The 15,171-nt window shown below is 46.4% G+C and overlaps 1 protein-coding gene across 3 annotated transcripts in view; it reads right to left on the reverse strand.

Moving 5' to 3' along the window:
- The window catches only part of LOC146858930 (P2X purinoceptor 1-like), a 725,716-nt gene that overhangs the window by 67,666 nt on the left and 642,879 nt on the right, over positions 1–15,171 (reverse strand). For all 3 annotated transcript variants that reach the window (XM_085649572.1, XM_085649574.1, XM_085649573.1), the window contains exon 12: positions 14,411–14,523. In XM_085649572.1, coding sequence (XP_085505698.1) covers positions 14,431–14,523 — 93 coding nt within the window. In that variant the 3' untranslated portion in view covers positions 14,411–14,430. The remainder of the gene's footprint in view (positions 1–14,410; positions 14,524–15,171) is intronic.

Below are 15,171 nucleotides of genomic sequence, written 5' to 3' on the forward strand. Positions count from 1 at the left end.
AGGGACAGAAACCATTTGTTACATTACCAATCACCCGTTACTCATTAATAGATTCATACAAACTAGAGGAGAGTAAGTAATGTGTCCATAATGTAACTAGTATAATTGATATAAACACCAATGTATTTTACGTGCCTACTGAATTTCCCACAGCTATATTAGGCATACACATGCACGGGATGTTTGCATGGGAAGTCCCCCTCACCATTAAGTTACCTATATTAGAAGCTATTAGACCGTATGCACAGACTGCATTTACGAAGTTCGACACAGCTGCTAAGTATACAAAAGAACCAGCTATTAGAATGACTATCAATGTTGAAAGCATCAGCTGTGCTACTGTGTTATGTCTAAAACATTAGAAGCTGTTGCTGACTGGGCAAAGAAAACAGTGCACCATATTGTTATGTATTCTAGATGACCTTGTATGAAATGCGCAGACTGAATCCCAAGAAGTGTCACTAAATAACAAAACAACATGTACAGAGCATATCCAAAATAATGTCACAAAAACAAAAGTGTCCTGTGTGGCTGCGCAAGCAGAAGCAGCCTAACATTTCTAATAAACAAAACTAAGGGTTAACCAAAGTGGGCCCAGAAGGGAAATCACTACACAACCACATATACAACTAGCGTCCTCAATACCAATGATTTGTCTAATCATCTTCTTGGTCCAGTCAAGTTCACTAAACCAGTCATCAGCAATCCATATGAAATGTGTATTATTAGACCTGACATCATTGGCGTGGTTTCCCCAGACTTTTTTGCCTTTTGGACTCTTGTTTTGCTGACTTCATTTTTGTTTAACCACTGGCAGGTAACTCTGCTCCGTCAATGGAATTTGCGAATTTTTGCGTACTCCGCGCTCCGTTCCAAACATGGAGTTGCAAAACTACACTCCGTGGAGAAGCGTTGTTAGCCAGCCCCTCCACCCTCCCACATTAATACTTTTTTTTTTTAAAAAGGCACTTACCTGCGTAGCTGCCTCCTCCTCGGCCTGGCCGCTCTCCTTCCTGCTCCTCGCCGTCCTTGCCATCCTCCTTCTCCTATGAAAAAACACTACGTTGTGCATAGCAGGAAGGAGAGTGGCCAGGCAGAGGAGGAGGCAGCCACACAAATAAGTGCCTTCTTTTTAATTTTTTTATTAATTAGGGAGGGAGAGGGAGCGTAGCGTATTTCCACTGAGTTTTTTTCAAACTCCGTGGAAATACATGTAGAGGTACTATGCCTACTACGCCCACCCTTATTTTTGTTGGCTTTAGGATTCTGGGAACTTTACTACTGCTATCCAGTGCTGAAGTGCATATGCTCTGTACTGAAAACATGGTAACATTGGCTTAGCCACAATTGGCATATTTAATTTACTTATAATTCTCTAGTAAAGTACGCTATATGTGCCCAGGGCCTATAAATTAAATGCTTCTAGTGGGCATGAAGCAAATAATTGTGCCACCCACTCAGTAGCCCTTTAAAGATGGCTCCAGCCTGACATTGCAGATCCTGTGTGTGCAGTTTTAAACATTTTGACCTGGCAAGTTAAACTACTTGCCAGAACCAAACCTTCCTTTTTATGACATACAAGTCACCTCTAAGGTAGGCCCTAGGTAGCCCCATGGCCAAGGTGCAGTGTATTTAAAAAGTAGGACATCTACTTCTAAGTTTTCCATCTCCTGGTAGTGAAATACTCTTAAATGTGCTTTTTACTACTGCAAAGCCGATTTCTCTCATAGGTTAAAATTAGGAATGCCTTAAACATCTATTAAGTGTAATTTCTAATTGAAAGAAGACAGAATCCTGGAGTTTCACAATTTAAAATCACAACTTAAGGTAAAGTTGGATTTCAAGCTGTAAATCTGATAATGCCACTTTTAGAATGTTACAAAAACTGGGGGGGATAGGCCCAAAGGACCAGAACCAGGAAGGGCCGTACTAAATTGAATACAAAAAAAAGAACCTGGCTCCATTTGACGCTATGCTCTTATTATTTTTGAGCAACAAACAGACCACTATCTTTTCTGTTTGAATGGATTTTTTATTAAACCATTCCTTTCTTTGCAATTGTTTATATTTACCAAAAAGATTTTAGTCGCATGAGAAGTGAAGCGACACATTTTTCAAATTAACATACAAAACATGAAAAATACAATTCACAATAGACAGTGCATGAAATACTTTTATACAAACACATTTATATACAACAATGTTGGACTTTTGCATCATAACATCAGAAACTAGAATACTCTTATCGCTATCTTGTTTTTGGGGACAAACGTGCCAAACACGGGAAAAAGTTTAGAGTGTGTGCATGGGGCATACAATTCAATACAAATCCCTCACGTCACAACAAGTTTATTCAAATTCCTCCATGTTGAAAAAAGAGTGCCGATGCGTTTCAAGACCCAGTCCTCTGATACCGGGACTCTCATCAGGGCTTCATGTTAATTGTCAGCGATTTCTGATTGCCTGATTCTCGGACAGAGCTGCTGCTCTGACTCCTATTTGAGTGGTAACCAGAATCTCGCAACGGAAATTACTGCAGTGCGCTTCATAGTTTATGCCGGGGGAATTTCTTACAAACGTTCCCGGGTTGCTCAGAGGCAGGCGTCTAATTTCTGCAATCATTACATCCTGTTTTTAAGTCTGAGCACATCCATATTCTATATCCAATATGAACCGTAACTTCACTGCTTGTTGCTCAAAAATAATAAGAGCATAACGTCAAACGGAGCCAGGTTCTCCTTTTTGTATTTACTTTTAGAAAGTTGGCATTTTTTTACTTTAACTATTTTGTGCCTCTGCCTGGGTTGGGTGACAGCAAGGCTTTGTACATTCCCTCTAGACAGTCACACAAAGGGAGCTGGAGTGTGATATTTGCATCCTGATGTCCCATCACCAGGCTGATTGGCCTTCCTGAGGTAGATTGGGAAGGACATTTGCACATGCATAGGGCTGTGCTGTCCCCACACAAAGAGCTGCATACCACACTGTAGTGCGTCTGGAGCCAGGGCAGGAAAAGCAGGGACTTTGTGTTCTTCAAAGGCCTCTTTAATCTCTCTCCCACTTCACAGGCATGTTGGGTATGAGTACTGGACCCCTGACACTTCCAAATCAGAACTTTTCTGGAATTAAGGACATTCTGGCTGGAAAAAGAACTGCTGTGCTGTAGGAGGGACTGCAACTTTGCTAACTGCATTGCTGAGTCGGCCTGCTGATTGCTGTGCTGTAGGAGGGACTGCCACTTTGCTACCTGCTCTGCTGTGTTGGCCTGCTGCCTTCTGCTTCTTGCCTGGGGTTGCTCTACATCCTTGAACCCAAGTTTCTCCAAGGGCTTGTTGGCTTGCCTTCTATTCTCTGAAGTGTCAGGGTCCCAAAAGACTTCTTTCTACTGGGCAAGTGCTGCTGGGCTGTGCTATCTGTGAGTCCTACCCTTGCCTGAGAAGCCTTCTCCAGTCCTGGGCCACAGAAGTGGGTTCTGCAGCTGCTTCTGCAAAAATGTACTCATCGTCACCACTGCGCCAGTCAGAATCGACGCAGTGCCTTCAAATGCCAACACAGTACTGATCCAAGGATATCCCTGCGTGTCTCGATGATGGCGTATTAACCTGACTGCATGGTTCAATGACAACACAGAGTTGATCCGAGTTCCAATCTGTGAGGCTCGATGATGATTCAGCGTAGACCCGAAGCCACCGCTGTGAGACTCAACGCATCGACTCGACTGCGTGAATCGGAACCAACACATGGAGCCTCTGACGTCGACACTTGCTCCATAGAAAGGTACTTTTGCAGCAGGTCTTGCATGCGTCCTGTAGTCGGCCTACCCCACCATTGTAGTTGGCCTAAACTTTGGATTTGTACCTGTCCCTTGCGTCCTCAAGTAACCTTTTGCCCGCTAGTGATTCCCAAGCACTGTTTCTGCATTTAATCTTTAAAAAAATTCATATCTTGACTTCTACTGATTGGATTTTTGTCATTTTTGATCTTGTTTAACTCAGATAAATACTCTCTCTTTTTCTAAACTAGTGTTGAGTATTTTTGTGGTGTTTGCACTGCGTTACTGTAATTAAAGTGTGCACAAATACTCTACACATTGTCTCTTGAGCTAAGCCTGACTGCTCTGTGCCAAGCTACCAGAGGGTGAGCATAGGTAAATTTAGGTTGTGTAGTTGACTTACACTGACTAGGATTGTGGCACCTGCATGGAAAGAGTGTGTGTTCTGCCACCTAGAAACCTCAATTTCCAACATGTATACATACCAAATTACCAAGTCACTGTATGGTGATGCTTTAAGTCACTTACCATTAAAAGGCTGAACAAAATTAGAATTTGGGCTTCAGTTCAGGCTGGATGACTGACCATTAGCAAAACTCTATAACTCTGCCCTCGTTCTAGGTGTAATATGTTGACATTGAAAGGCAGAGAACATACTTATGGCAGCAATGTTCTCCCTTTTTCACAGAATGAGGCACCACATGGCCCTCCTCGCCCTGAACCCTTGTGTATGGCATCTATTTCTTGAGATGAATGTGATGTTGGAGCCAATGTGCTCCACTGCAGTAGGTCATTCTGTATTCTTTCACTTATGCATAGCCCTCTTTGCATGGGATGAGAGGTATCTATGTTCAACAGAACTGGTCATCTCGACTCTTCAAGCTGCAGCCAATGGCAGGGGAGTTTAACTCAAGATAAAACAACCATGAGAGAGTTTCTGACTAAAGATGACTTCAAACTGTCCCTAAAGGCTGTGGGTATCTCCTTTAAGGGAATATGGAAATTCTCTCACCCCTCTCCCCCTGCACCACTTGTCCCCTCAAATCTGTCCTTCACTCTAATGCCCCTCTTGACTCATATTCAGCAACAAGTGGGATCACCTGCCCTGTTTCTGACTCCATCAACGACTCACAAAACAGCCATTATAACACAAGAACCTCTCCATGGCCTCTCGAACTCAAAAACTCAAAACTACTCTGATATTCGAGGGTAGATATATTCATTTCAGAAATATCTTCTGGCAAAGCACTTGGAATCTAGAATGCACACCGATCCTATGTTAAACCTGGTTCATGTCACAATCTAATTATTAAACCTACACACTCTAGGCAACACAGCCATCTGACAAGCTGCTGTTGTTAATTCATTGGTACACGTTTCTCTAGAACTTGCATTGTATTTATGGTCTATTTTGTCAAATGTTTCTGAATCTGCTAATTCTTGTTAGCGTGTTAATATTATACGGCGACTACATAAGATGGTCTTAGCTCTTCTGCTCTGCTTTCATGGTATGATATCGATGCTGTTTCCACTGTGTTGTAAAGCGCGGCAACAGCCCAGAGGTATGATCCATGCCATATCAACAGCGTCCAGAAATGAAAGAACAAACACTGCACACGGTACTCTTGCTCATGTGTGTATTTGACACTGTAGTACATGCGAAGGCCTTAGACTCCTCTATAATTGGGCATACTGTATTCTGGCACTCATGCATGTCTCCCATTAAAGCACCTGAAGCACTAAAGGGTATATCTGCAGTGAGTGGTTCTGAACACCAAGAGCCACTTATATGTCATTGAAAAGAAGCAACTCTGCACTGGGGTGATGTGCATGAAAAAGGAATGGGAGATGGACATATATGTCCTTCTCAGGTGAGCCCACTGCAGGTTCACTCTGAAAAGACCACAACAGTCAATTCAGACACATTCCATGAAGTTTAGGTTTTTATGTAGCACACTCTAGAAAAGTGATTACATCTAGAAGATGCAGCTTCCTTTGGGTATGTTGTATATCTTCTCCAGCCTTCTCCTCCCCTCTGTGCCATTTAACTATCTATAGCCACCTCCCTTATCTTCCCTGTTTCTCACTGCCGTTCCATCCTCATAACCACCACCCTAAACTCTCCCACCGCCTCATTCTCTTCTGATTTGCCCCATGCCCGCTTCCTTTCTGAGTTCAGCTCATGCAGATAGCACCTTTACTAGGCCCTCATTACCAGTCGCCACTTCATTCAGATGGGGCCAGTAACATCAATTTCCATCCCCATCTGTATTAGGGCATCCACGGAAACACTGTGGACCTGTTTACTTTCACCCAGAGATTCTGACTACTAAAAGTAGATGAAATCTCTGGGTTAATAAGTGGGGTTGGGGGTAAAAAGAGGAATAACAGAGAAATTCGGACTGAGAAATTCCGATGCTCCTGGTGATTCCTCATTTCTTAGTGTACATTCAGGGTCCAGCTGGCAATGGGCAATATGCACCCAATATCTGTAACTCCGGGGGTGGCAAAATACTGCTCCATTACATCCAGCACTCATAGTAAAGGCCTGAGTATTTTCACCACATATGGAGCTGCCCAATGAGAACAAATGTGCCATATTGTGACAAGCATTTACAATGCAATGGTCTCAGCATTGTCAAAGTTAGAGCTATTGGTATTGCTCATGACATTGCTTTGACATTGACTTAACAGATGTTAATGCAGTGATACTAATGTGAAACACAAGCGTTCAAGAATTAACCTGGTTTAATCTGAAATACGAATATTTTGATAAACGATGCTTGCTTTGGCTCCTAGACACAAGCCAGACCTGCTCGCCTGATGAACTTCATGGCTCACCTCTAAAAAGGTACGCTTATTTACTCTTTCATTTTACGCAGATATCGTTACAGTTGGCAAAATAAACCACGCCCTACAAACTACGTAACTAAACACTACGACCATTAAACGTCCCCGAACACACAAAGCTACATTCGACTTCTGCCGCAAATATTGAAGTGCGAGTGTTATTATTGTGAGGTGAGTTCAGAAATGATCCAGCTGTCAAGATAAGAGCAGGGCCGAGTCCGCAGTCCGTCCTATGAGCAGCTTAATATTCACGCTTCACATGAGAGAGAGATCCGTCATCCGCCGACGAGCGCCACGACACGCCCGGAATCTCTGCACGGACAGATGGTAGACCTGATCCTCACTATATGAGAGTATTTTGTAAACATTGGAGGAATGTGGCGTAAAGGCCAGAGCTGCTGACCTTGGCGCTGGGGAGCCAGGTTCAACCTACGGCGTGATCTCAACTTCCTGTGATTCTGGGCAAATCACTAAATCTCCCCGTGCCTTCCATAAGTGAACGTGTCCTTGTGTAACGGAACGAACTGGAGCTCACGTAAAGCGCTTGAATGCCTTCATGTCGAAAGAAGGCGTCTATGGATTGTTACATCATCCCAGCCATAAATCTGACCTCTCTAATATGTTAGGACACTGCCCGCGAATACTATGACGGGCTGTCTCTCTTTTTCCACTGTCTCCGCCCGTCAATAACACCCTGTCCAACCCTGAACCATGGCAGAGGGCAGCTCTGAGACGCAAGAATGCACACAAAGCGCTACTCACACCGAGGCTGACCAGCCGGGTCTGGGCGCCGAGCCTTGGTTTGCAATGACGCCGTTCGCTGGCAGCGAGCACAGGGCGGGAAGGCTGCTCCCTGCAGGCACCGGGGTGATGTTGTTGTGTCTGCTCCGCGCTGCCTCCTGCCTGTGTGCATCCATCCGGCACATCGCATGAACACCCAGGCGATACAACCCTCCCCAAGAGTGCGGCCCCGCCCCCTCCTTGCCAACGGATGAGCAGCAGCAATAAGCAGGAGAGATGGCGTGCCTGGTCACAGTCTGCAGGGACAGCGAGGAGAAGTTCCCGCTGTTCATCGAGGACACCCTGACGGTGAGTGAGGGCGAGGGCAAGAGTGGGTGACCTGTGCTGCAAAGGTAGCTCGCCGACTTTGTAACCAAGAAACAGTGCGTCATTTTCGGATTGGGGGGCGTGTTTTTCTTTCTCTCCTCTTGCCATTGGCTGGAATGTTTACACTCCAGAGGAGAGAAAGAATCGAAAAAACACGCCCCCGAATCCGAAAAAGACGGGGCTTAAACGGACAGACGCCCCTCTCCTCCAATGGCTGGCCTCCGTTTAGGAAGCCAGCCAATGGAGAAGAGTGGCGGGTTCAAGCCCCGTACTGAAATCATTAAATCTCGCGAGCGAGACTGCGCAAGTGCAGCCTTCGCTAGACGAGACCTAAAAAACGAGGCTGCGCAAATATCTGTGGCAGGAAGAGGCAGCTTTACCCAATGCACATTGAATGACTCACCCGGGAGGCTAGAATAAAAAGTGTGCTGGGCAGTTGTGGTGGCAACAGGTGATCTGAGTACTTTTATATAGCCTCAGTGCTACTCACTGCTATTACAACTTGTGCCAAAAAGCCTCCCAGCCATCAAAAGGAGATGTGAGTCTACACAGTGCAGGTTTAAGGGCGGTGAGTGCGGTGCCACCGCACCAGGGGCAAGATGAGGGGGACTCTATTTGTGCTCTGAAATCGGCGCCAGTCGCATCGCCAAAAAACCTGCACTGTTGCACACTGTTGTCCCTCTTTCTTTTCCACGATGTTAATCTTTGTAGAAATAGAAGAGATATAACAGTGATAAACAGATCACGAGGCACGCTTTTATGTCCACCCATGCCCTGCAGTAAAATATTTGTTTTGCTTATGAGACAGAAAATAAAATAAAAGGTTTCACGTGAACGTTCGGGGATTTCATCTAATTGATCTAGGCACATAGAGCAGAGCCCCGCTCTCTACTCGCACTATCAGTATGTCTTCCCAACCCCTTGATTAATAGAGACATTCCACACCAGCTCAATTTTGTGTAATTCACTTTTGTGAATTAAAACAAAGTAAGTTGTAGGCAAGGCCGCCTTTGTGGCGGTGCAACATATATTATGGTTTTAAAAGCACCTGCGGCTGCGTTCTTTACCTCCAGCAATTTTTAGGCAACAATAAATATGTCAGGATAACTCCGGTGATTAATGTTCTTTCTGGACAGAGAGATTGGAGCCTTGTCTAGAGGAAGTTTTGATTCATCATAAGGTATCACAGACGGCAGGGCTTTCAGTGGGATGAAAAAACTGGGGGGTCTCTCAAAGGGGCGTGGCCAATGAAATTTAGGGCGTGGCTTAAAACACATAACCTAAAAATCTGTGCTTAGCATAATGTGCTGCCGGACTTGTATTTTGCGGTTTCTGTAATTGCATCCAGATATGATACAACAAGTAGCATCATACCTACAACAAGTTAGAAATATTGGCTTTGCCAATGGTTGTTAGTTGCATAAGATAAATAAGCAGCAACTATGGCTTGTATATAATATTGAAAAAGCTTCCACTTAAAGCCCTGGTGACACCCTAACAATGTTGCTGCTTTTGAGTTTCAAAAAGAGAAGGGAAATCCAGAGAGAAAATGACTCTCATTAAAGGATTTCTCTTTCCCTACAGCGCTAACCTGGCATTACGTTATGCCGTAACTTCTCCACTACCGAGGAGTGAGCAGTGTGAGCACACGCACATATATGTGACTGCTGTCACTGCAGTCCGGGGAGAAATGGACATCCTATGCCAGGGCACAAAACAGAGCCCGATTCGAGGCCCCCTTTAAAAACTGCCGGTGCTCAGCACCGGTAAGAACCGGCCCACTTAAAGACCTGGCAGAGGGTTAATATACCTGCTGCAAAGAACGTGTACCATGCAGATCACAAAGAGCATACAATGAAAATACGTCAGTAGGTTACTGCTTCTGTCAGAGAGATCCTGTTGTTACTTGAAGTTTATAAGTTAAAATCCTAATGTAGAACAGTGAGCAATTAACTGTCACTGAAGAGCTGCTATGATTTTTTTCCTCAGTCTTTCATTATCCTAATGTTGCAAAATGGATTCATTTGGGCAGAAATCAATTCTGATTATAAAAGAGAACCCCCAACCACGGTGTTAAATTTTATATTCTAAGTTTGTGCTTCTCCAGACCAAGCACTCTTAAACTATGCTGCCTACAAGTATGGATGAAATCACTCCTATTGTAGTCCTCTTTCTTATGTACCGTTTCCCATACACTGATTTCCACACATATGATTGGTTCAGTGGCATAGCAAAGGGGGAGGCGGTCCACCCCAGGGGGCACAAGTTTTGCGAGCGGCAGCCTCCCCTGCTCTTACCTACCGTCTCGGGGCAGCAATCCCCACACGCTCTTCAATCGGCCGCCAGGGATGGTGAACAAAACGGAGTAATCTAGTCTCGGCAGCACCCCACCCCCCCCGCTCTTCAATGCGGCCGCAAACACAGTGACCGCCATGGGCGGCCAAATGGCTAGCTACGCCAATGGATTGATTGTCTCTGTAATATGTGTGATGTAAAAGGCTCCCTACACTGGTATGAGGGGTGCTATAAAACTAATTTAATGCATCTGTGAGAGAGTAGCTATGGAGACTCGAGGGGCACGGTTGTAGGGTGATAGTAAGGGAATCCCTGACGGAGGTGGTCATTAGGGGGCTCCAACAAACATTGTCCCACACAGCGCCACCAGCGCTGAAGCCAGCCCTGAGGCTACACAATATGATGGTAGTAATTTATGGCTATGCTCATCCTAGTGGGGGCCTGCAGAGCTCTCCCATCCCATTGTGCAAGCTGCCTGGCTCTGTGCTAGAGGATTCCTGGAAAACATTGAGAGTGTGTCATGACCACCCCATAAGGGGAGCTATGGGTATGAACACTCCTGTGAGGGGTGGGGTGGAGGCCGAAATAGACGGTTAAAGTGCCTCTCTTTCCCCTTCAAAGTGCACGCCAATGGGAAGGGTAATGTATAGAACACCTGCTAATTTTTTATCTCCTCCTCTTCCTTCATGTATTGGCTTGTCCCACTGCATGTTCAGTCATGGGAACATATATAAAGGGCCAAACTGAAACGCAAAGTCACCCTGGGAAAAGGTTGTCAAACCAGCCTCACACTGAGGTAGTGGTGTCAAAGGGGCATGGTTGGGTTTTGGCAGCCCACCCAGTCCTGAAAGCAGCCCCTGAGCCTACAGCCTGCTGAGGAAATGCCAAAGAAACATAATATTAGCCAGTCCGGCCCTGCACGCATCAGATGAAACGAGCATCCCTTGTATTGCAATGGCCATGCAGCTAATTAAAAGCAGGCTAGTCCTCTAGGGAACATAAAGCTGCTGGGAGAGTAAACAATTGTGTGGCATTCCAGATGGGCATTAAAACTCCCTCTGCATTACCAGATCTCAACACAAGCCATGAGCACAGGTGCCACGGTGTTTGCAAGACAAGACATGCTACTTTCATCATAGAGAGAGGGTTGGGAGAGTGCAGTACAAAAGCAAATGTTAATTATTTATAAAATCTAGCCCCTGCTGCAAAACAATATGAAACCTTAAAATCGGATCATATTTTGTATCTCAGACAGTTAGTAAATCACCTCTTGGCAGTCTGTAACACTCAATCAATCAATCAGGGGTTTGTAAAGCACACTACTCACATGTTAGGGTGTCAAGGCGCTGGGGGTGTGTGTGCAGTGCCATTGGGGTAATCTGAAGAGCCCAGTCTTGAGGTCTTTCCTGAACTGGAGCAGCGTTGGGCTTTGCCGGAGGTGAAGGTCATTCCAGGTCTTGGCTGCGATGTAGGAGAAGGACCTTCCACCTGCTCTGTTCCTGTAGAAGCGTGGGATGGTGGCCAGGGCGAGGTTGGCTGAACAGAGGTCTCTCTTGGGGGTGTGGAAGAAGAGACGGTTGTTGCGGTATTGTGGTCCGATGTTATGCAGGACCTTGTACGTGTGCATTAGCAGCTTGAAAATTATCCTTCTTTCGACAGGGAGCCGGTGCAAATCGCAGAGGTGTTGGGTGATGTGGTTGTGCCTGGGGATGTCAGGATTAGTCTGGCTGCGGCGTTCTGGATGGTCTGGAGCTTGCAGCGGAGTTTTTTGTTGATTCCGGTGTAGAGGGCATTGCCGTAGTCTAGTCTGCTGGAGATGAGGGCGTGTGTGACTGTTTTTTTGGATTTGGAGGGATCCATTTAAATGTTTTACGGAGTATGCGGAGGGTGTTGAAACAGGCTGAGGAGATGGCATTGATCTGGCGGTTCATAGTGAGCGATGAGTCCAGTATGATGCGGAGGTTACGGGCATGGTCTTTCAGGTTGGGTTGAATGAGAACTTCTGTTTTCTCTGAGTTGAATTTCAGGCAGCTGTTCCTCATCCAGGTTGTGATGGCTTTCATCCCTTCTTGGTAGTTGTGCCTGATGGTGTTGGGTTTTTTGGTGAGGGAGAGGATGAGCTGGGTGTCATCTACATAGGAGAAGATGTTGAGCACGTGGTTTCTGACGATGGTAGTGAGGGGGTCCTGTAGATTTGGAAGAGGGTGGGGCTGAGGGAGGATCCTTTGGGTATTCTGCATCTGGTCTCTGTAGGTTCTGAGAGGTAGGGCAGGAGTCTGATGATGTGTTCTGCCTGTGAGGAATGAGCGTATCCAGTCTAGGGCTATTCCGCCGATCCTGGCGTCGTGGAGTCTAGTGGCTAGTGTGCTGTGCGAGACAGTGTCGAAGGCTGCTGATAGGTCCAGGAGGATGAGGGCTGCCTTTTGGCCCAGGTTGAGGAGGGTATGGATGTCATCAGTGACGGCGAGAAGGGTGGTCTTGGTCCTGTGGTTGCTGCAGAATCCAGATTGGAAAATGTCTAGGATGGTGTTGGTTTCAATGAAGTATCGTAGCTGGGTGTTGACGGACTTTTCAATGACTTTGGCTGTGAATAGAAGCAGCGAGACGGGCCTGAAGTTCTTGAGGTCCGTTGGGACTGCAGAGGGTTTCTTGAGGAGAGGATTGACTTCGACGGGCTTCCAGTCGTAGGGGAATGTAGTGATCTCAAGGGAGCAATTGATCGTTTGACGTATCTCAGGTGCGATGGCTGTGGCGGCCCTGTGGAAAATATGAGGGCAGGGGTCTGAGGGTGCTCCAGAGTGGATGCTCTTCATGGTCTTTAAGGTGTCTTCTGATGTGAGCGGGGTACAGGTGAGTAGGGTCTGTTGGGTGACATCACTGGGGTTGTGAGTTGAGGTGGTGTGGAGGTCTTGGCCGTCGAATTTGTCGTAGAGTTTCTGGACCTTGAAGTGAAAGAAGGAGCTGAGTCTATTGCAGAGGTCTTGGGAGGGTGGGACGTCTGTTGGTTCGCTGTCTGGTATGGCAAAGAGTTCCTTGCAGTTGGGGGAATTGGAGAGGATTCTGTCTTAGAGGAAATTCTTCTTTGTGGCTTTGATGAGTTGGTGGTGTGCTGTGGTGGCTGCTCTGTAGGCGGTGCGTGTTTCCGGGGTTTTGCTGTTTCTCCAAGTCTTTTCAAGTTGTTGGCAGCAGCGCTTGGATTCTTGGAGTGCTGTCATCCTGTAGCCTTCTGGAGGGGGGCAAGTGAGTGGATGCAATTGGTGATCCATCAGTGGAGGTTGCTTGCCGCGGGGTTGGTGTCTGGCACTGTTGGGGGTGGAGTGCTGGTGAGGGCAGATGTGAGGTGTTCTTCAGTGACTTTGTTCCAGCTTCTGCATGGGAGGCCGCACACGTGCTTGTGTGAGGTGTGTTTTCTAAAGGCGAAATGGATGACGTGGTGGTCAGTCCAGAGCAGTTCTGTGGTTGAAGAAGATGCTATTGCCTCCTGCGAAGATGTGGGTCGAATGTGTGTCCTGCTGTGTGAGTGGGGGTGGAGACAAGTTGCTTCATTCCTATGTTGGTGAGGTTCTCTAGGACAGCGGTGGTGTTGGGGTCATCGCGGTTGTCCAGGTGGAAGTTTAGGCCTCTGAGTAGTATGTAGTCTGTGGAGTCGAGGGCGTGGGGTGCGATGTGGTCGGTGATGGTGTTGGTGAATGGAGTGCGGGGGCCATGCGGTCGGTAGAAGAGGATACCATGGAGCGTCATTCTGAGTTTAGTCTCGTTCTGGAAATGGAGATGTTCCATGGTGGGCCAGATGTCGTCCGGGTCGATGTTTGTCATGCGCAGTGTTTTTTTGCGGCTGATGGTGATGCCTCCTACTGGGGGGGTGGGCGGTCTTTCTTCAGGTTTATGTATCCGCTGGGATGGCAGTTGCAATGTCAGGTGCGGAGCTGGCATTGGTCCAGGTATCTGTGAGGAAGATGATGTTGGGCGTGTGAGTGTTGAGGAGGCCCCAGATTTCTATGGCGTGTCTGTTCATGGAGCGCATGTTGCAGAGAATGCAGTTCAGTGGTTTGTGTGCGCTGGCGTCTGGTGGGCTATTGTTGGGGTCTGACAGGAGATTGGGCCTTAGGTTTTGCTCGGCGTCGATAGCTTACAGTTGTTGCTGCATCCGGGGTTAAGAGCATGGAGGGTGCTGGGGTCGTACCGGTGGCAGGTCCGCAGATCAGGGTCCCTGGCGCTGGTCACGGTTGGGTCGCAGAGGGACGAAACACTCACCACCATTTAATTATTTCACCACCAGAGGAGGAATAGAAAATGAGGTCAAACCAAAAATATGCAACCATTTCAATACAAAGACGTTTTTGAATGGCTTTAGTTTGCCTACGATAGAAATGTTTCTCTCCTTACCACTTGTGAAGCCGCCCTCCTCATTCATCCACTCTGCTGATGCTTTCAGATTTCACGTTCTCTTCATTGTCCTTCTGGATATTGCTGCAGGCCAAACCGGAATCTTCTTTAGTCTGTGCCGTCCGCCAAAGCAATAAGATAAACTGGTTACAAAATTCGTCATCTTTAGATACATTTAAAAAACCTAAGTACACATGAGCCAAATGAGTCTATTCTGTAACAGAAAGATGTGTTTGCACTGTCATTACATATTGCATTTTTATGGAGGTGTCTCAGTGACCCTACCTGGAACTCAGCCAGACAACAATGTGCGTCTCTTGAGGGGTACATTTGAGCTATTAGGATGGCCACCTCACTCGTTGTCATTACGGGCAGTGTCTGCTGGCCTGAACTTTTCAGCAGTAATTAACAACTGTGTTGGTCTAATGGGTTGTATGGAAGCAAAGCAATAATACAACACCCAGAATGCACCAGGCTAAAACAGAACTCAGCAGTGAAAACTATTAGAGATACATGGGACTGGTTTCCTAACTCACATGAATAATCTATATTTGAGCGTATATCTATATTTAAATGTTTTTATAACATCAGAGATTGTGATGGAAGCCTCTTTGCAGCATTGTTGCAGAACAGAGTCCATGTGAAAGTACTACATAAGGGTCCATGTTGGTATTTCTCAGTTTGCACTCTTTGGGGGCTTCTCCCTCAGGGAGGGCAGGTTCTTAGTCCTGGGGGCTTCAAGAAAGTGTCGCAACGCCTCT

This window comes from Triturus cristatus, chromosome 3_2, assembly GCF_964204655.1.
Source record: "Triturus cristatus chromosome 3_2, aTriCri1.1, whole genome shotgun sequence".
Taxonomy (NCBI): Eukaryota; Metazoa; Chordata; class Amphibia; order Caudata; family Salamandridae; genus Triturus; species Triturus cristatus.